The 19,421-nt window shown below is 34.0% G+C and overlaps 1 protein-coding gene across 2 annotated transcripts in view; it reads right to left on the reverse strand.

The window, feature by feature from the left end:
* Window positions 1-19,421, reverse strand: part of LOC111510031 (ribosomal protein S6 kinase alpha-5) — a 203,004-nt gene that overhangs the window by 68,816 nt on the left and 114,767 nt on the right. For both annotated transcript variants that reach the window (XM_074172067.1, XM_074172066.1), the window contains exon 4: window positions 10,994-11,109. In XM_074172067.1, coding sequence (XP_074028168.1) covers window positions 10,994-11,109 — 116 coding nt within the window. The remainder of the gene's footprint in view (window positions 1-10,993; window positions 11,110-19,421) is intronic.

Raw genomic sequence — 19,421 nt, forward strand, 5'->3', positions numbered from 1 at the left:
AATCGAGTTAATTGCTTTGATGGACGATTATGTTGACCGTTAAATGGACGTAGTGCGCGATACGTATTTCGCGATACAAATTTGCTCAGTTTGGAAGCGTTGTTCAGGCGTCAGTCTATTCATATTGAAATGCCAAACCAAACTGAATATAAATCATTTGACAGCTGACAAAATGGCCGCCAGTTAAAAAAGTGTTACCAAGTTAAAAGTTCTACACCTCTATTAAAACACCCTTACTCTTCCAAAAACTGTACATCAGTTGCTTTTTTACTTTCAGTGATATCAAAAATCAGGGGAAAACTTTTAAAGGATGGTTTTCGGGAAACATTGAATATCAGAGATGTTTGTCACATATTGAATCAATATTTAGGCATGGAAAAGCTATTCGCGCGCTGGGTGCCGCGTTTGCTCACTTTAGACAAAAAACGTGTTCGAATGAACATTTCCAACGCTCTGTTGGTGCAGTTTGGAGGCACTAATTTCGAGTTTTGGCGCAGATTGCTTACTGTAGATGAAACTTAGATACATCATCATATAATAAGGGAGCCCAAGCGGGGATTTCGGGATTTACTAAAGCGCGGCAGATTAATATACAGGTTAAGTACCTCCACCAAATATGAGCCCCATATATAAGGCCGCCCGTGAGGGATGAAGGATCAAATTAGGGATGAAGGATCAGAAGTTGAAGGCAGAAGGAAAAAAGTCTGAAAAATATCTTGCATCTTTGTTAGGTCGGAAACTTTTCATACACCCCTCGTAGCTTCACAATGAAGTGTTAAATTGTTAAAAAGCGTCGATAGACTGACACTTTTTTGGACGAATTTTTTTAAAATGAAAACGGAAATCAATTTAATATTTTATTACATTCAGTATCGACACCAGGGTGGTCTTGTACAGAAACAAAAAAAAAATCACCAAAACCACATACACTTGCAGTGTTCAACTTCATCCGCTGGGCGAGAGGAAATAGTTTCGCCGGCATTTGTTTCGAAATCTAGCTACAACCGAACCCAAAGACAAATTCCGACAATAAACGGAACGTCAACCTATGGCACACGTGGCGCTACGCGTGTAACACTATACATGCGTATATATGTCATAGCCAATTTGACATTTCGCTTTCGAGGAGCCATACCGTCGTTTGCAAATGTTTCGAGTTATTTCCAGTTAATTAATGCCCACTCTGAGCTGGTGTCGATGCGACCCAAATTCCGAAATCTAGCTCTGTTTGGCCCGACTACAGCGGTTCGTTGTTACTGGGCGACATTGGCGGGGAAAGAAGTTATTTCAGTTGAAAAATATCAACATATAAACGCTTTCTCAGTTATATTTTTCACCAAATGAATATTTACTGTTTCTAATTTGCAGTAGATGTTTTGGCTCTACTTAACGCTTCGAAGTCAAACACTGTCTCAATGTACTTAATTCAAAGTTTTTTTTTGGCTGAATCGATGTATTAAACTAAACTGAAACTTAGAGAGTTACTATTACATTGAAGGTTCATCTATCTCTATAATACCAAAAATAATTGATCAATTTTTCATTTCAATGACTAGCCGGTCTAAGTTTACTGAATAGTTTTGTTGAAAATGAAGCAAAAGCCAAATCAATTCCTCTACGAAACCCTTCATCATTCGGAAGGATCAATTGCAGCTTGAAAAATGGTTCATATGCAGATTCTGTGAAATATGTTCTTCCTTACGAATCAGTAGATAGTTGTCCTGAAAATCTAGAGAAGAAAATTGGATTGGATAATTTAGGAAACACTTGCTACATGAATAGCATTTTACAAGTGTTGTTCATGACGAAGAATTTCAAGAACAGGTTTTAATGATGAACGAGACCAATAATGTTTCCTATCTATTCACCAAACTCAAACACCTGTTCATGCAGCTGAAGTTTCGTAAGAATGTATCATCTCTCCCTCCAACCGATTTCCTGGAGGCTTTGAAGTGTACTAGATACTGATAAGGACCACAAGAGCATTGTTTTCAATTATTGGGGTTCTTGTTGAATACTATTCGTGAGCAAAACAATAGCACAATTAATACTCCTGACCGCTCTGGTTTGAATTATTCCGCCTTGTGTTTGTAATTTTTTTGCTGGAAAAATCCTCACTTGTTTACTTTGTAGTAAATGTTCAAGACGTATGTGAATTTCTGGCGATGCATTGAATTCAGTGGATCCTCTGGAGACATACATTTTGTTTTATGAGAGAGAGGATTGGCAGGTCAAGATCTTCAGATGATATGTTGCTGCAGGTTTTTCTGGGTGCATTAACGTGTTCATATACACTTTCAGTGATAGTGATATCAACATGAAAATGTCTACTACCGGAGATATTTCAAAAATAACGTTTTTATTGGGTTTTGTGTTATTTGGATCCCACGTATAAATCATTCCCCCTTTCAATGCATTTCTTACCCTTCCTTCTTAGATTTAGTTGTCGGAAGTGAGTGTGATTTTACTTTGAATCACGAATGAATCAGAAACTGTTTATACGCTCCGTGAGTTTTACAATTTTGGCAATGTTCATTATTTGTATTCTAGGCCCGTGACGTCACGGGCCTACAAAATCCTATTTTTCATAATTAATTACGGGAAAACAATGCTATTTAGAGAGCTGAAACAAAATACACTATTTTTCAATTTGAAATTACTAATCAAACCAAAAAATCATGAAACAAGCCCATTATTACGACTAAGATAGACATAAACTTTCTGTTTGGTTTTGTTTCGGATATAATTAGATGTAAATAATTTCATGTTTTGAACAAATTCATGAAACACTTTACTGTGAGATATTCACTAAACAGTTTTACAAACGCGTGTTTCGCTATACAATAGTTTCTTCAGGTCTATACTCTATAGGTCTGAATAATTTGTTTTATAGCGAAACATGTGACTTCGTTCAAATACTGAGGATAGAGAAACAATATTCAAAGCATAAAATCAATTAGTCTTCATCTCTGGTAATCTCACTCTCCATTTCAGTCACTCTGTACAGTTTTCTGTTTTTTTATATTTGAATTTATCAGTTAAATTGGTCCTACACTCCTTGAAAATGTGTTGGTATCTTATTCTTGAATATTATGCCATTTAACAAAAACAAATTTTTTGATATTTATAGTGACATGTTGATACAGAAGTGCCACACAAAGTGAAGGCATAGTTTATTTGACAGATTGTAATATTTTCAGAATAAATAACCAGATGAGAGAATTTCAAAGTAATTAAAGATCAACATCAGTGACGACAAAGAAATGAAATTCAAATTATTCCAATTCTAGATGTTACTTTCGCTTGGTATTAAATATATAAGTAGGTATGTTTATTCTAACCACAAAACCGCATATATGATATGCGAAAAGGGAATGTCATGAATGTGAAACAAGTTGAACGAATGTGATGTCTATAAAACAAAACCATATCTGGATTTATTTTCAAATGTGTCGTGGATTGTACATATGGAATAGTCAACGAAATTTTTCTATAATAAAATCGTCATATTTTCTATTAAAATTTCCACAGTTCTCTTGATGTAGACACTTCCCGAAAACTTCATGTATTTGATCGTTGATTCAACATAACCTAACATTTGATTAATTCAATTCTGACGTGAACCACGAAGACTATTCAGTGTTCCCAACTCTCAAAAATTTATAGTTCCAAAGCCCCAATAAGAAATCCCTAAAATCCGCACAATTGCCAGGAATTCCCCAGTAAAATTTTGAATCATTTGTGGAATGAATAATTAAATATTTTTACATGAATGAAGCATTACAAATCATTATTATATGATAAAATAGAATTAAACAAATAATAAATTCAAAACAATCAATAAACAATATCATTCAGCAACATTTTTTAATGTTCATTATTCATAAATTATTTATCTGAAACTTCAAGAAACAAATCATTTTCTTTAAATTCTGACTCTTTTTTAGAGTCATACATGTTAACATTGAATAATTTTGACATTTTTTCAGACGGTTGAAATGTTATACAGGATCCACTATTCCTTTGCAACGCGAATCGAAACATAAAAAAATCGATGTTATATAAATCCCTAAAAATACCCTTCAAAATATAACACCCCTAAAAATCCCATTCTACTTTTTTCCCCTAAATTTGCGGGGTAAACCTTCAAGTTGGGAACCCTGAAACTATTCAAGGAATCGAAAACGAGTCCTCCGCCCATGTCCCCCCTCTGCGCCATATGAAAATCAACACCGAAAAACAAGTGCATATCTGGTGGGCGATGCCATGGACGGAAAGCTATAATACAATTTGACAATGCTGCCAACCACGTGACGCCAAATAAACCGCACACCAGACGAAAGTGTGTGAACAACGTGGAAATATATGCATGGTACACAGAAATTATTCATGAAAGAGGAACATGTTCGATATCAGCTTGAATTAATTATAGTGGTCTGTAAACGGTGAAGCTGAGTGAAAATCTTTTGTATCGCGCGAGATTTTCAATTTAAGCTTGCCATTTAGGAACTGGTGAAAGGTTACCAATCTTTATGAGAATCTAGACATATTATTTTCCCCTAGTATTTTCAGCATACTTGAAACCAGAATCCGAAAAAAAAAATAGTTTTAAAACCTGGTGGTTGTGGAATTGGCCGCGGTGGTAGTGCGCCCGACTCACGATCGGAAGACCGTGGGTTCGATTCCTGCCTCGACCAGATATTTTTCTCGAGATAATTTATCTGGTTGAAGCTGGAATGATTCTGCAACCGTGTTAGGAATCACACGATAAAAGGTAAAATCTCGTTAGTCCTTAGCTCGCACAAGTTTCTCAACTTCTGAGAGTTGTCGTTCGTATGGGGGCGACAGCTGATTAACGGAAAAACAGACAGAGAGAGAGAGAGAACCTTTTCGATGCCAATGATAACAACTATGACGACCAAAATCGAGGATCACTTTTGATTAGAAGAGGTTCCAACAGATTTAAAGTATTCCATGATCGATAACAAGCTCAAATTGATGTGCCATATTGATTTTTATATATTTATTTGCTTGATCAAGTTAATTTTCGTTGACTGTTTATAGTATGACCAATAGTTCAAGAACCTACCAGAACTGAAAGGCTTACGATACCAATCTATGAGGAGAGTATTATCTGGTGTTCTGATTACCTTAGCGTCAAAAGGAACGGAACCCATTGCTCGTTGTTTTCAGTTACGAATGTCCATAATGTCAGATATTCCATCTTGAGGAAGGGAAATGATGTCATCTACATATTTTTTCATAAAAAAGAGAAAAAAGGGAAGTACGAGTAAAACCAAGTCTAATAGGTTGTCCATGGCATATGTTGTTAAGATGGGGCTAAACTTAGCTTCCATTGGAGTACCAAAAGTTTGTATATAAATTTCACCGTTGAACTTTTGACGTTTCATTGCCTAATATAATTGATATTTCAGGTATTTATTCTGATTTTATGTTTTCTTTCATAGATTCCGAATCATATTAGACAATTGAAGTATATATCTAATTATAGTTTTCATTCACAATATGTTTATATTGGCCCGACAATATATTACAATCAGCAAACTTAGTACTTTGTATCATTATAATAAAACAAGATGTTGTTATTCTATATGTGATTTTCTTGAGAACGTAGATGGATTTGGCGCCTAGTTATAAGGAGTTTTGCAAAACATGTAAATTAGGCGCGTGCAATTTAGGAGTGTCTCAGTCTCATTAGATACCTTCCAAATGGTTTAGGGTCAATTATTAAAATAATAATCACTGATATTTATTGTTATTTTGAGGAACAAGACGATTCTTATTATAAGAACGGTATCGAAATTAAGGCCGTATCTGGGAAAAGCATATAGAGCTGCAAGGAGATTATTTTGAAAAATAAATAATTTTTTTTACAAAAATTTTTGTGTTTTCTTTGTTGGGTCGGTTATTTCTGGAACCCCTCTACTTGCAATGCAATAAATTATTTATTATTACTTATTTTGTTTTTATTTATTTTTTTAATTGAGTTGATTAAAGTCATTATTATTTCTTTACAAAACAGAGATTAATTGTCTTACATATTCCAGAAGGCGTTACTTATACAAAAATTATGTTTTATTTTAGCCCGAAATATTAAATAGGATTAACAAACTTTGCTGAAATCCTTAGTATGTTATTCCAAAATTTTGTGACTCTGAGTTTCCTTTTTCGCATATAATTTGAATAACTATATGTATGTAACCCGATGTGGATAATTTAGGTCTAGAATATCTATCCTTGACTTTTCGCATTATCGATTTGTGCCTTGAAAAACTGCTAATGATAAACAATATTATATTACAGAAAGTGACAAAACAATCAAATGAGTTTTCCACGCGGAGTCTGAATGAAAATTTGACACTTCTCTACACTCAAGTTCATTGATAAACAAATATTCTAACTTTAATCTTATAATTCCATTCAGTTCTATTCGGTTTATTGTCCCAAGAAACAATGAATGCTTATAATTAGGGACTATAACTAACTACAAAGTATAATAAAATAACAGAAATAACATACTTTACAATGAACACATATTATATAAAAAAAATACCAATGAAATGCACTCAAATATAATAATGATATAATTCTAATAAAAGTATCTCTACTTCAAATTATTAGGAAGATGGAAACCTTTTTAGGTTGAACGATTGTGGCGCAGCTGTAAATTTTGTATCAAATCAATCGCAACATTACTGTCTCTAAAAAAGTGAAAACTCGAAGAAATAGTGATTTAGATGGAAAAAAAAATTCTTCGAAGTGGATATCATACCTCTTCAATTTCTTAAGAATAAAGAAATAATCTGCGATTCTTAGTATCTCAATTTGAAAATCAAAAATATTATGATTAGAGAAATTATACTCTACGCCAATAAAAATATTGGCGTAGTTTCCCGAAATCAGTTTCATTAAAACTTCACAATTGTGTAGCTATCTCAGAATTCATCATAAATACATCTGACGCAAGTCAACTGTAAAAATCGCGTACAATAAACTTGTAACAAGCCACAAACAAAGAAAATCTTCCGACACCTAGGCCAAACGTTCGAAAAACAAAACAATAGCCTTTGTGAAAAGCCTTTCACTGAACCGAAGGCCGATCTATTTTTCACATCGGAGATAAAACAAAAAGTAAAAACATGTTATTAATAAAACGCGAACCCACAAAGTAAAGTCACCTACAACGAGGTTTAACGACTGGGAAAGAATAACAAATTTGTTGTAAACATCGTGGGTATGGGTATCTTGATTGTATTCGAACTACACAAGTTAGGGCCAGATTGCATGTAATTATAATATTAAGAGCGAGGAAACGTGAAATTAGACTTTGGAACTGACAGAGATAACTATGACGAGTTGTAAAAAACTCGTAATGTGTTTTACCTAAAGTTCAATAACCACTTTATTTTGGCAATAACCCATGATAACTTCACGGGATAAAATTGGTATCACATGACTGATAAAACTCAATTCTGGACAAGCAAAAACAAGTCGATGTTGTTTATTTAGACTTTCAAAAAGCCTTCGATCAAATAGACCATCATTTTCTTTTCAGCAAAGTGACAAAATGGGGGCTCTCTAAACAACTGCTTACTCTAATTCATTGTTTCTCATTCTTTTTGATTTCGCGACCCCTTTACAAGTTGGAAAATTCTGGCGACCCCCTTATGTCATAGAAAGACAAAGAAATAATTTAATTTTATCAAAAGACTGGGTTAATGGTCTTTTCTATTTTGGTATATTCATCTATTATTTAGATCCACACTCTGCAAGAAGCCGCCAGAGTTTTTAAAGTAAATAAGAGGTACGCGCGACTCAAGGTAGTACTGAATTTCACTAGTTCAGACTTCCATTGTCTACTATATAAAATGATTTGAAACAACTAAAATAGGAGAATTGAAAATAACAATTATATTAACGAAAATAAACCTGAAATGAAATAATAGTGAAATAAAATACAAATAAAAATAGAACAATTGAATAAATAAAAATAAAGAAATGAAAAAAAAATAAAAATAAAAAGTGGAGAGATTCCAAGTCACGTTAGTTCACGATGTTTCGATTGTTAGTATCTACAATCGTCTTCGGGTGATGACTGGACTGATTCCTCCGAGAGATGACTATTTATAGGTTGTTCGAGTACTTTCACTGATTCCCGCTTTCCATTTTCCGCTTCACTGGTTCCGTGGGAGATGACCGTTTTGGCAGGAGTTGGCCATTTTTCGCTTGATGATGGGTTTCCATATGTTGCGTATTTCTACGCTGGCTTGGCTGAATACGTTGTTGGACAACATGTATGCGGCTTCCTTGAATTTTCTCCTAAACCAATGTTCCTCTCTGTGCAAGATCTCAGCTTGGGACCACTCGATGTTGTGTTGATGGGTCCAAACATGGTCTGCTATTCCTGATTTGCTGGTTTCCCCTCGCTGTGTGTGTTTCTTGTGCTCGGCAAAGCGAATATTCAATGGCCTCTTAGTTTCACCAATATAGGATTTTCCGCACTCACAGGGTATCCGGTAAATGCAATTCTTGGAATCGCAGTCCGCGTTTGGTATCCTGGTTTTCGTGAGGCTGCTATACGGATAGTGTTACCGGATCTGAAGCAGGTTCTGATGTTGTACTTGGAACCAATTCTTCTTATCCTCTCCGATAATCCTCTGATGTAGGGAAGTGCAAGCATTGGTTGTGACGGCTTATCTTCCTCGCGAGGCTCCTGCTGTCTTCTAGCCAAAGTCTTTTCTACCATAGCTTTGGAGTAGCCATTCTGTTGAAGATAATTTTTGATGATGTCTAGTTCCTTCTCGAGAAGGAACCAAACCAAACCACGATCTAATAGAGTGTTGATGATTCCTCTTTTAGTCGATTGATGGTGGTTGGATTCGTGGTTCAGATACTGTCCCGTATGAGTGGGTTTTCGGTATACAGATGTTTCCCACTTAGTGTCGGTCCTCTTCACGAGGACCCCTCGAGTAAGGCTTCGCGACCCCCCTTTGGGTCGCGACCCACAGATTGAGAAACACTGCTCTAATTGAATCATATCTAGTTAACAGAAAACAATTCGTCGAATATGAATCTTTCAAATCGGCTTAGTACGTAGTTACATCTGGGGTACCACAAGATTCTAATCTTAGACCTCTTTTATTTTTAATTTTTATGAATGAGATGGCAATCTCTTTGAATATTCCTAGCCTACTATTTGCAGACTACCTGAAACTATATTATAAAATCGACAACATTACTGACTGCCAAAACGTATCCAAATGTAAAATAATATCATTTACAACAAAAACGCGAACTTTAATGTACGATTATTCAATCAACAAAACTACAATTAACCGCTTATATGAGATTAAAGATCTTGGTATAACATACGTCAGTAAATTAACATTTACAACACATATAAGGAATATGACTGCTGATGCAAATAGGATGCTTGGATTCATTTACAAAAATGGCAAAAACTTCAAAAGTATTGCCATCTTGTAATTGCTATATTTTGCGTATGCCAAATCTAAGTTAGAGTATGGCTCTGTGTTATGGAATCCAGTTTACGACTTCCAAAAAACATCAATTGAGAGCGTGTGAAGGAAGTTTCTAAAATACTTATTTCTAAAAGTTGATGGTCAATACCCCACGAGAAGCATCGATTTTAACATTTTGTTGACACAATTTGATATATCTTTGGAAAATAGGAAAGTTATCCTTGGTATAAAATTCCTGCATAAATAACTCAACAACAATATTGACAGTACAGTTCTTTTACCCGAGATCGATTTCTTAGTACCAAGAAGTGAATGTCGACACAATCTGAAATTCTATTGCGAAGTATCACGCACAAATGTTATGCTACGATCACCATTGAATTTTATGTGCAGTAGCTTCAATAAAATCTGTGAACACTGCAATACTCATTTCGACTCTCTCAACGCCTTGGTATCATGTATTCACAATCACTTTTAATAATACTATAAATAACATTTGTGTCAGTACTGCTACACTGCATGATTTGTAACTTTTTTGTTATATACTCAATTTTTCATTCCTTTTTTGAAATTCTACATATATAAATATTTTATATATACTTTGTTTTAGCATTTACTTTTATACATTTCTATATTCCATTATTTTTAATATTTCGCTCATATATATTCTGTAATAATAGCATTTCCTGTAACTGGGTACTCCTGTTGGAAATAAATCGCTTTTTCTTAAATCCTCGGATATCATAGACCAACGAGGCTCCCAAGGGCGGTCACTTGCATTTATTTTCCACATTTATATAGGTTTTCCCAGGTAATTCTTCCAGGATTCTTTTTTTGACATTGAATCATCTTCCTATCTGGAGCCAAAAGAAAAATTATATTATTGATCCCCACAGATGATTCGGGGATTTTATAATTCGTGGCTAGCTCATTAATCAGCTTTTTTATTGGGTGTGATTTCTGACTATCCTGTCAACTAGTACAGAGTCGATTTTGTTCTGTTCGTCAATTTTCTCACAGCATTTCCAGTTGTCACGTATGGGCGCAATGGCCCTAAATCAGCTCCTAAGTCTTTTTATGCTATATTTATATGTTAGCCCAGTATAACGACCCAAAAATTGTTTCTCATTTACTGTTTTTTCTTTTCAGAACATTAGAAATGATACTTTTTCGTGTTTATGTTTTTCTCTTCCACAAAATTTATCAAACATCAACGCATTTCGATAAATTCAACATTTTTCAATACAAGAAAAATTTAAAAACCGCAGGTTACACCTACTGCTTAGTTGGGCAAATTAATTCACCTCTTGAGTATGAAAGCTCAAGGAAACAGTTTTTATTGACCTGACCTTCTTTGGGTATTTTCACCTAAGTACCACAACCTGAAAAGTATGAAAAGTGTAATGGTGAAAATGTCCAAAGATGGTCGATAAAAGCTGATTTTCCTCCACAAAAACGACTTTCGTTCAGTATATAAGGAAACAACTTACAGCGTGTAAATGTTCCAAGGCCAAGATTATTTCTCCGATGTAAATACGAACTTCATCTTCGGTGAAGTGTTCTCTTTGGTATAAATGAGTGAAGAGTTCTCCACCAGCTACGTAATCTGAAACAAAGAAATACTCTTTTTATAAAAAACAAATTCCATTCAAATTAATCGGAATGTGAAGAAAACGTCCGGTAATGTGAAAAAACAATTCATGGCTTCTGCACCCCGATGTTCCTAATTTTTTGGCGAAAAACAACACGGTAATCCTACCTCAGCCACCGTGTTCACCAGATTTGTCTCCCTGCGACTTTTTTCTGTGCCTAATATTGAAGAGGCTCATGAAAGAACTACATTTTGCAACGATTGAGAAGATAAAAACCGAATCGCTATGAGTGCTCAAGGGTATACCAAAAAGTGCATATTAGAACTGCTCGGAGGATTGACACAAGTGTGTTATATCTAAATAATCTAATAATAATAAATATCTAATAATAAATATCTAATAATAAATATCTAATAATAAAGAAATCTTTATTATTTTTTTGATTGATTCGGCCGTTACTTGATGAAGATCAATAGTAATTTCAAAAACTGCATATATAACAAGTAATACGTTGGGAAGTTTGTTAAAAATAATGAAGACAAAACATTAAAATTCGAGAAATCAGGAGTATATAAATTAAAATGTGGAACGTGCCCTAAGGTATATATTGGTCAAACTGGCAGGACATTTAGGAATCGAATCCAGGAACATTATACATTAGAAAACTAATTCAACATATTGGAATCATCTTTTAGAAGAAAATCATATCTTCTACGAAGAGTTCGAAATTTTGCAAACATTCTAATAAATGACCAACTAGATTTGAATAGATGACCATTATTGAACATGTTTTCTTAAAAACCGAGAAAGAATTATTATTGATGTAGATGTGAGGTGATATGCTTCAGGTGATCATAATTGAAGAGGTACCTTAGGTAGATGTCCAGGTAATTTTTTGGAGGTAGTCTCAATTATGGTTAGCTGTAGTATATAAATATTAATGTAAGAACAACTATAACAAGTATAAATTACTTGAAAAAGCTACTGTTCTAGCGAAACATGTGGAGATCAATTCGTGAGGTGTAACTTTTCAAAAAATATTCATTAGTGAAAAATGAAAATCATACTGATAATAATAATACATGGTCTTCATTTTTATCTTGGCGGATAAATTCACCTTATTTTTTGAACGTACCTCGTATTTACACAAACAATGACCAAACAAGAATTGCCAATGAAAGCTTCAAGAATGGGGAATGTTCCTCCTGACGAAAATCAAGTAGTTTTCATAAAAGAGCTCTAAAACAAGAGCTTTAAAACTTATTTAAATACTTAAAAAAGAGGAATGAAATAATGCATTAAACATTTAAAGGGATTTGTTTCTATTTCACCATTTGGCAACATCGGCTATAGCTGATAAAGGACAATGAATCTGTTACCTGTATGAGACAAACAAAGATGACATATTTCCGAGGCGTGCTGTTCTGTTTACTTAGGTTCCGAGTTCTCCGAGACATTCTGTGACTTAACATTTTGTGCACCTAACCTATCTTCCAACTGCTGTTTATGTGGCTTGTGGACGTGGTATTGAACTATAATTTATATTTTGCCTTAATTGTTGATTTATAAAGATAATTTTCCTTTTTTTAAAGTAGAATATCTAGGTAACTTGAACTCCGATCTAACATTGTAGGCGCTGTTGCCAATATGTGGATTAGAACTAAATCCCTTCAAAAATTAAAACCCAACATTTGAAACATCAATTTGGATACTTTTCGAAGTGAATTTGAAAAACTCATGCATTAAACTCAACTTTATTTTGTTCAAACTTGCATTTGATGTAATAACCCAAATTGAGGAACATTCCCCATTAGAAAACTACAGGTTAGTTTTTATGAGAAGGATTTGTCAATTATCCCAAATTGATATTTGAAACAAATGTATTTTTAACGATAATATCAGAGTAAATGTTACAGAAAATTTGGGAATTTCAAAGTTGAACATATATGGGGAAATCCTTGTTGAATTCCCCGGGAAATGCCAGTTCATTCGAACAAATTTCTAAAAGAATGAATCTTTTTTGTTCCTCAACATCTCTGAATCTTTTCATTTCCAGAGGCTTTGGAATTGAACTCTGATCTCTACAATTGCCATAACACATTAACGACGATACGCTTTTCAGTTATCTACTGACGCATGATATCAAATAACATTAATAAACACATTAAATATTTCCCCACGTAATTTCTCAGCGTGCGTCCCTACTTCAACGAATTGCATAAAACAAAACCAATTTAATTGTACTCGAGAACCCAACCACGCAATACGAAATAAAAGTTTTTTATAATGACAAGCGAACACATCAAACAATTTATCATAAACCATTGACCTTGGATAACTGTACTCTGTTGCAAAATTGCTGAAAATAAACAAAACCTTATATATTGTAATAAATCTTTGCTTTAATCACTACCATATCTCTGAAAGTTTTTCAAAGCTCGATATGAATAGGTTTCGAATAAATAACAGTTATAACTGATACGATGGTATTAACATTTCGTTATTCACAGTAACAAAGCAAAAATGAATTTCGTTGAATTAATTTCGATTCTAACATCTGCTTACAGTGCTTAATTTGAAAGTAAGGGCCAACTTTCAAAACTGAGCGTTTCTGTTCAATTTTTCATGATTCCTGTAAGGAGAGACGAATAACTAGGAAAAAACCAATGAGATTCAAAAAAAAACCTTAGTTAATTAAATGTAGACCAGTAAAGTGTAGGAAAGTGAAAAATAGATGACTTTAACACAGAAAAATAATAGTTTACAAAAACTGAATAAACTAAACTATTAATTTCACATTTTTTTGTTTTCCTTGCTATTTCAAGCCCATTTGATTTGATATAAAATATATACGCATGCGCAGACAGTGTGGTTGTCTCACTTGCTCTGACATCCTGGAGATAAGGATGATAAGGATAATGAGAGAAACTTATGAAACTATTGTATTGTCGAGTCCAAAGAAGTCGGTTACAAACTTGAATAAACGTCATGTGTATTTCCTATGCAATGAACATTTTCCTGTTACTGCTACTGTTGATTATATTTTAGTAAAAAATAAAACTATTGTAAAGAATTTGAAGTCGCCCCTGACCGATATGCCGGCCGACTCAGCGAACAAACACACGACATCACCACGAAAGAATGCAGTCGGGAATCGCCGGTAAAATTCTATGACCGAACCGACTACAGATTTCTATAAAGGACCGTTACCGATATAAGGACGTCTTCCTGACCCAAGAGGGCAGTTCAGAAAGTGAATCGAGCGGCTAAACAAAAAATTCAAATAGTGGAAATAAATTAAGCGTTTGATTTCTAAATAAAAAATGTTTTAAATTATCTGGTTATAAAAATTCATATTTATTTTCTAGAGCATTTTCCTCTTTACCCTTGTTTCTTCAATCATACCGAGTGTGTGATTATAATACATTAAATACTGAAATAATTATTTCATTCATTAAACTTTTCATTTCCTGTAAAAATATTTTTTGAACTTTACAAGTCGAAGATAACAATCAACTTGTTCTCTACGAACTCAAAACAAATAGAAGACTTATTTATGACAACGCGAAAATATATATTTGTTGTAAAATCCAGTACCTAGCAATTACAGATAATACGTCGCAAAAAAATTTATTCCAACCTAAGTAGACTGTTTACTATACCACAACTCGAGACGTGTAATTTCAATAATGTCTTTGATGACGTACACTTGATTTAAAAACAACGCTGTACACGTCACCGAGGCATCAATTACAAATTTGTTTATTTTCGACTGAGAGGACACGTGAAAAAAATAAGCAATTTTGTTCGATATAGCTAGTGCTGTGCGAATACGTAAAATCCTCATCTACCATAAATCCTCACTAACATGATTCTTTAACGGTATCTCCCAATTTATATTTTTCCTCCATGTTATTCCAACTGTAAAACGATAAACATAAAGAAAAAAAGAACGTGTTCTACATTATCATTACATCCACTGAACATCATATTATTATTAGTTAGCTCAAAAAGTGTATCTACCTCACATGAAACGTATCCTTTGTTTAATGTATGTGGCAAACGTTTGCTCCTTGCGTGCTCAGGTGTTTATTATTTCTCAATTTTCCACGAGGTTTTCACAATATTGTTCAAACACGTTGAAACAGAAGAGTCTTTACTAAGTACCGAATCGAAATTGTTCAATACTAGAAGAATAATAAAATTATAAAGTATAAATTATACTATACATTCATAAAAAATAGTCTTGTGGCTTTATTTTGAAAACTGATTGATATGACAGTTGTTCCTCACTTCCTTTTTTGACATTTTGAAATTGACAACTAAAAAAGTAGAATTACTTTGGAATTTTTGAAACGACTTTCAAAATAATGATAAAATTTATACGTGAGAAAAACAATCTCTCCTAAATTATTAATCCCTTTCAATTTGAAATTTATGATTATCAATAATAATAATAATTTTCAAGTAATACTTTCTTCAATCAGAAATATATATTTGCTGGATCATTTCCATGTGACTAAGTGACGAAGAAAGGTAAACACCCATTTATATTGAAAATATTTTAATAATTTTTTACTCAAATACTTGACAGATAAAAGCAACACAACGAGTAAGTTTTCAGAGGAAGTGGATGATCGTGAAACCAGTGAAGTTCAGTAGTGTGATGCAGATACTCGATGTCTTATACACTCATGGATACGTTTGGGCATTGCCCTGATAAGGTGGTCTATATCCTGTTGGGGTAACTAATTCCATTCTACTTCTAACTCATGTCTAAGTGCTGTTGAGGCTGTTGTAAATTCAGTATTCTGCGACCAAGAATATCCCACACATGTTCTATCGGTGAAAGATCGGGCGATCTGGGTGGCCGTGGAAAGCGGTTAATGGCATGGTGATCCATGAATACAAGAGTTGCTCTAGCCACATGACGTCTAGCGTTATCTGATTGTTATATGGGGTTCTCGATGATCTCAAGATATGGAAGGACCTGAGGCTATACTACTCCGTGAAATAAAGACTAAAGGTGTCCTGCTACCATATGCAATGGCACCCCATACTATTAAACCAACAGTATGGTGAACATGCCTCTCCACATCAAACTGGGGATCTCGTCTTTCACCACGACGCCTTCTTACTCTTGCTAGTCCATCGTGCATACCCAAACATAAGCGAGATTCATCCACTGTTGATCCAAATGTATTCTGTCTCTGCACCAGTGCAATCGGTTGCGTCGATGCTCGAGAGTTAGTGGCAACACCCAATGGGGATAACTCCGAAGCTTCTTATTCGCCGATATATTGTGGGCATTCCAACAACCTTTCCGTTTGTTTGAAGGTGATGCTAGAAGACAGCAACAGCTTCACAAAGAAGAGAAGCCGCCACAACCAGTACTTGTACTTCCCTACATCAGAGGATTACCGGAAAGGATACGGATGATTGGGTCTAAGTATAACATCAGGACCTGCTTCAGATCTGGGAACACTATCCGTAGCAGCCTCACGAAAACCAGGCCACCACACGCGGACTGCGATTCCAAGAATTACATTTACCGGATACCCTGCGAGTGCGGAGAATCATACATCGGTGAAAGTAAAAGGCCATTGAAAGTTCGCATTGCTGAGCACAAGAAAAGCACACAGTGGGCTCAAGCTGAAATAATCCACAAAGAGCAACACTGGTTCAGGAGAAAATTCAAAGAAGTCGCGTATATGTTGTCCAACAACGCATTTAGTCAAGCTAGCGTAGTGATACGTAACATATGGACATCTCTAATCAAACGAAAAACGACCTACTCCCGCCAAACGGTCATCTTCCGCTAAAAACCAATGTATCGGAGAGAGAGAATAGGGGATAGGTGAAAGCACTCGAATGGCCTATAAATAGTCGGATCTCGGAGGAATAAGTCCAGTTATCACCCGAAGACGATTGTGAATACTAACAATCGAAACGTCGTGACATAACTTGGTTTGAAATCTTTCAATTTTCATTTTTTGTTAATAATACTTTTTATTTTCAGCTTTTATTAATATTGCAATTTTTATTTTTTTTATTGTTGTTTGGTTTTCTGTTTATATTTCTTTGTGATTTCAGTTTTTTTGTTCAAATAAAATTGTCATTTTCGGTTTATCGTTTTAATATTTTTCAGAAATTTCAAATCAATTTATATTAAATTAGACAATGGAAGTCCGAACTGATGAAATACACCACGAAACATTGTCAACCACCTTAAAACAATACGAAACACTTTACAACAAACTTTAACAGTTAAAGCAAAATAAGAATAAAATTAGAGACATGGTAAATGCTCACACAAAAAAAAAGTTGAAAAACTGGTCAGAATAGCTTCTGATACATCTGAAATTTTACTAACTTTTTCCTGGCCTCAACATAAACACATTTTTGAAATATTTTCAATATAAATGGGTGTTTACCTTTATTTGTCACTTGTAAATATATTTGATATTAGTGCTCATAAACGCTTTGGGGGTTGAGACTTTTCCAAGTTGATGAAATTGAAAATTCTTCATTTGGCAGCATGAAATTTTTATGCTGAGCTACTCGAAAATTGTTTTTCTACTTATAGATTAATTTATCATAAGAATAAGAAATCAAATTATTCAGGCACGCATCAAATAAAGGACACAGGCTTTCACGATTATAAAACACAAACTCTGGTTTACCAGAGCCTAGATCTTGTTTTCTCTAAAAATAAATTTTTCTGTGTTATGCACGACTATCATGAATATTCTAAATTGAGTATAATAAAAGTGAAAGTTGTACATATTTGATGGCTCCATGCCTGTTAACTGTCATCAGAATTATTTTCCTTTAAGATCCACACAAGTAATTTTTGAATGAGATTATATAATACACATCTTACAGTTTGGATAATTTCTCGAAGAGGCTCAATTTTCACTTCAACTTTGAGCTAGTTACCGTTGCTTTCTTGATGATGATGGAATAGAAAAGTTCAAGCTCATTGCTTTACAAAATGAAATTCAATATTTGAATTTTATGATGGAAATACATTCATAATAATATTGAATCATCAAAAATGAATAATGACAATTTTCTAGAAAATAGAAATAAATCATTTTTTATTCTTGTTGACAGATCTCAACCTAATAGAAGATGAATGTAGTAGGTAAACGCCTAGGTATAGACATGAAAAAACAAAAAAGAAGACAAGAACCAGAATTTTCGGAAGAGTTATCCAAAAAAGAAAATCCTATCCAAATATCATGTCCAGATCATATATATCTCTCTCATTTTTGGAAAATATGTTCATTTTCACTCATCAGAACATTCTGGTCTAAACAGTATTATTTCTTATTTTACTCAAGTTTTGAATCTGTAAACGTTTTGAGATTCTGAACGACCCAATCTCTCGAAACAAATCATCTGTTGATATCTGTTGATATAAATGATATAGAAGTCACTTGAAATCTAATTATTCCCATTGTATTATAGTGTTATCAATTCCAATACATATTTTAAAAGCTATAATGACATATTTTGGGGAATCACCATCTGAATCATTAACTTATACAAAATATGATTTGTTACTATTGTTTGATTTGTTGATTTTATCGTTGAACACCACGTTTTGATGAATAAAATGTAGGATTGTTGGACAGTAAGTAATTCAGATCTCTACATAAACTAGTATGATGACTATCTTGAGAAGGGAGATACCATCATCTTTGAATATTAGAGCTGCTTCATCAAGAAAGTGCTGCTTCATCAAGACAATGTCACAAATCAATGAAAACGATGGCAAAATTACATAAATTCGGCTTCGATTTGCTCCCGCATATTCGCCAGATTTGTCTCCCAGCGACTACTCACTGGTAAAAAGTTTCGTTTGAATGAAGAGGTTATTGTCCCGGGACTTTTCAGCCCAGGTGTTACTGAAATGATTATACCATCGAAATCTTCCAGATTCATTCATTTCAAACACTTGAGTGGCAAAGAAAACTATTTCTAGAGATGAATGAACAAAACATCGGTCCAGCGGCCTCAATTGATAAACCAGCTAATTTATTTTTAGTTCTAATTATCACAATGGCCGTGCGCATATATCTATCTACGAACGAACATATGTCCAATTTTAGTAGGTGGAGGTCTTCCTCTCGCAATATTCTCCTTAAGCAGTAGGTAGAGATAATCGAGATAAAAAGGACTGGAGCGAGCTCCGCAAAGCATTTCAAATAGAATGCCATCTTGACCGACTGATTTTCAAAAACATTATTTCTATGATCTTTTTGCTGTTACATCTATATTCTGAGAGTAACAAACAAAAATGAATTTAAAATTAGGGACA

This window comes from Leptinotarsa decemlineata, unplaced genomic scaffold, assembly GCF_025532065.1.
Source record: "Leptinotarsa decemlineata unplaced genomic scaffold, Ldec_3_MD MMD2_tig00000035_RagTag_RagTag, whole genome shotgun sequence".
NCBI lineage: Eukaryota > Metazoa > Arthropoda > Insecta > Coleoptera > Chrysomelidae > Leptinotarsa > Leptinotarsa decemlineata.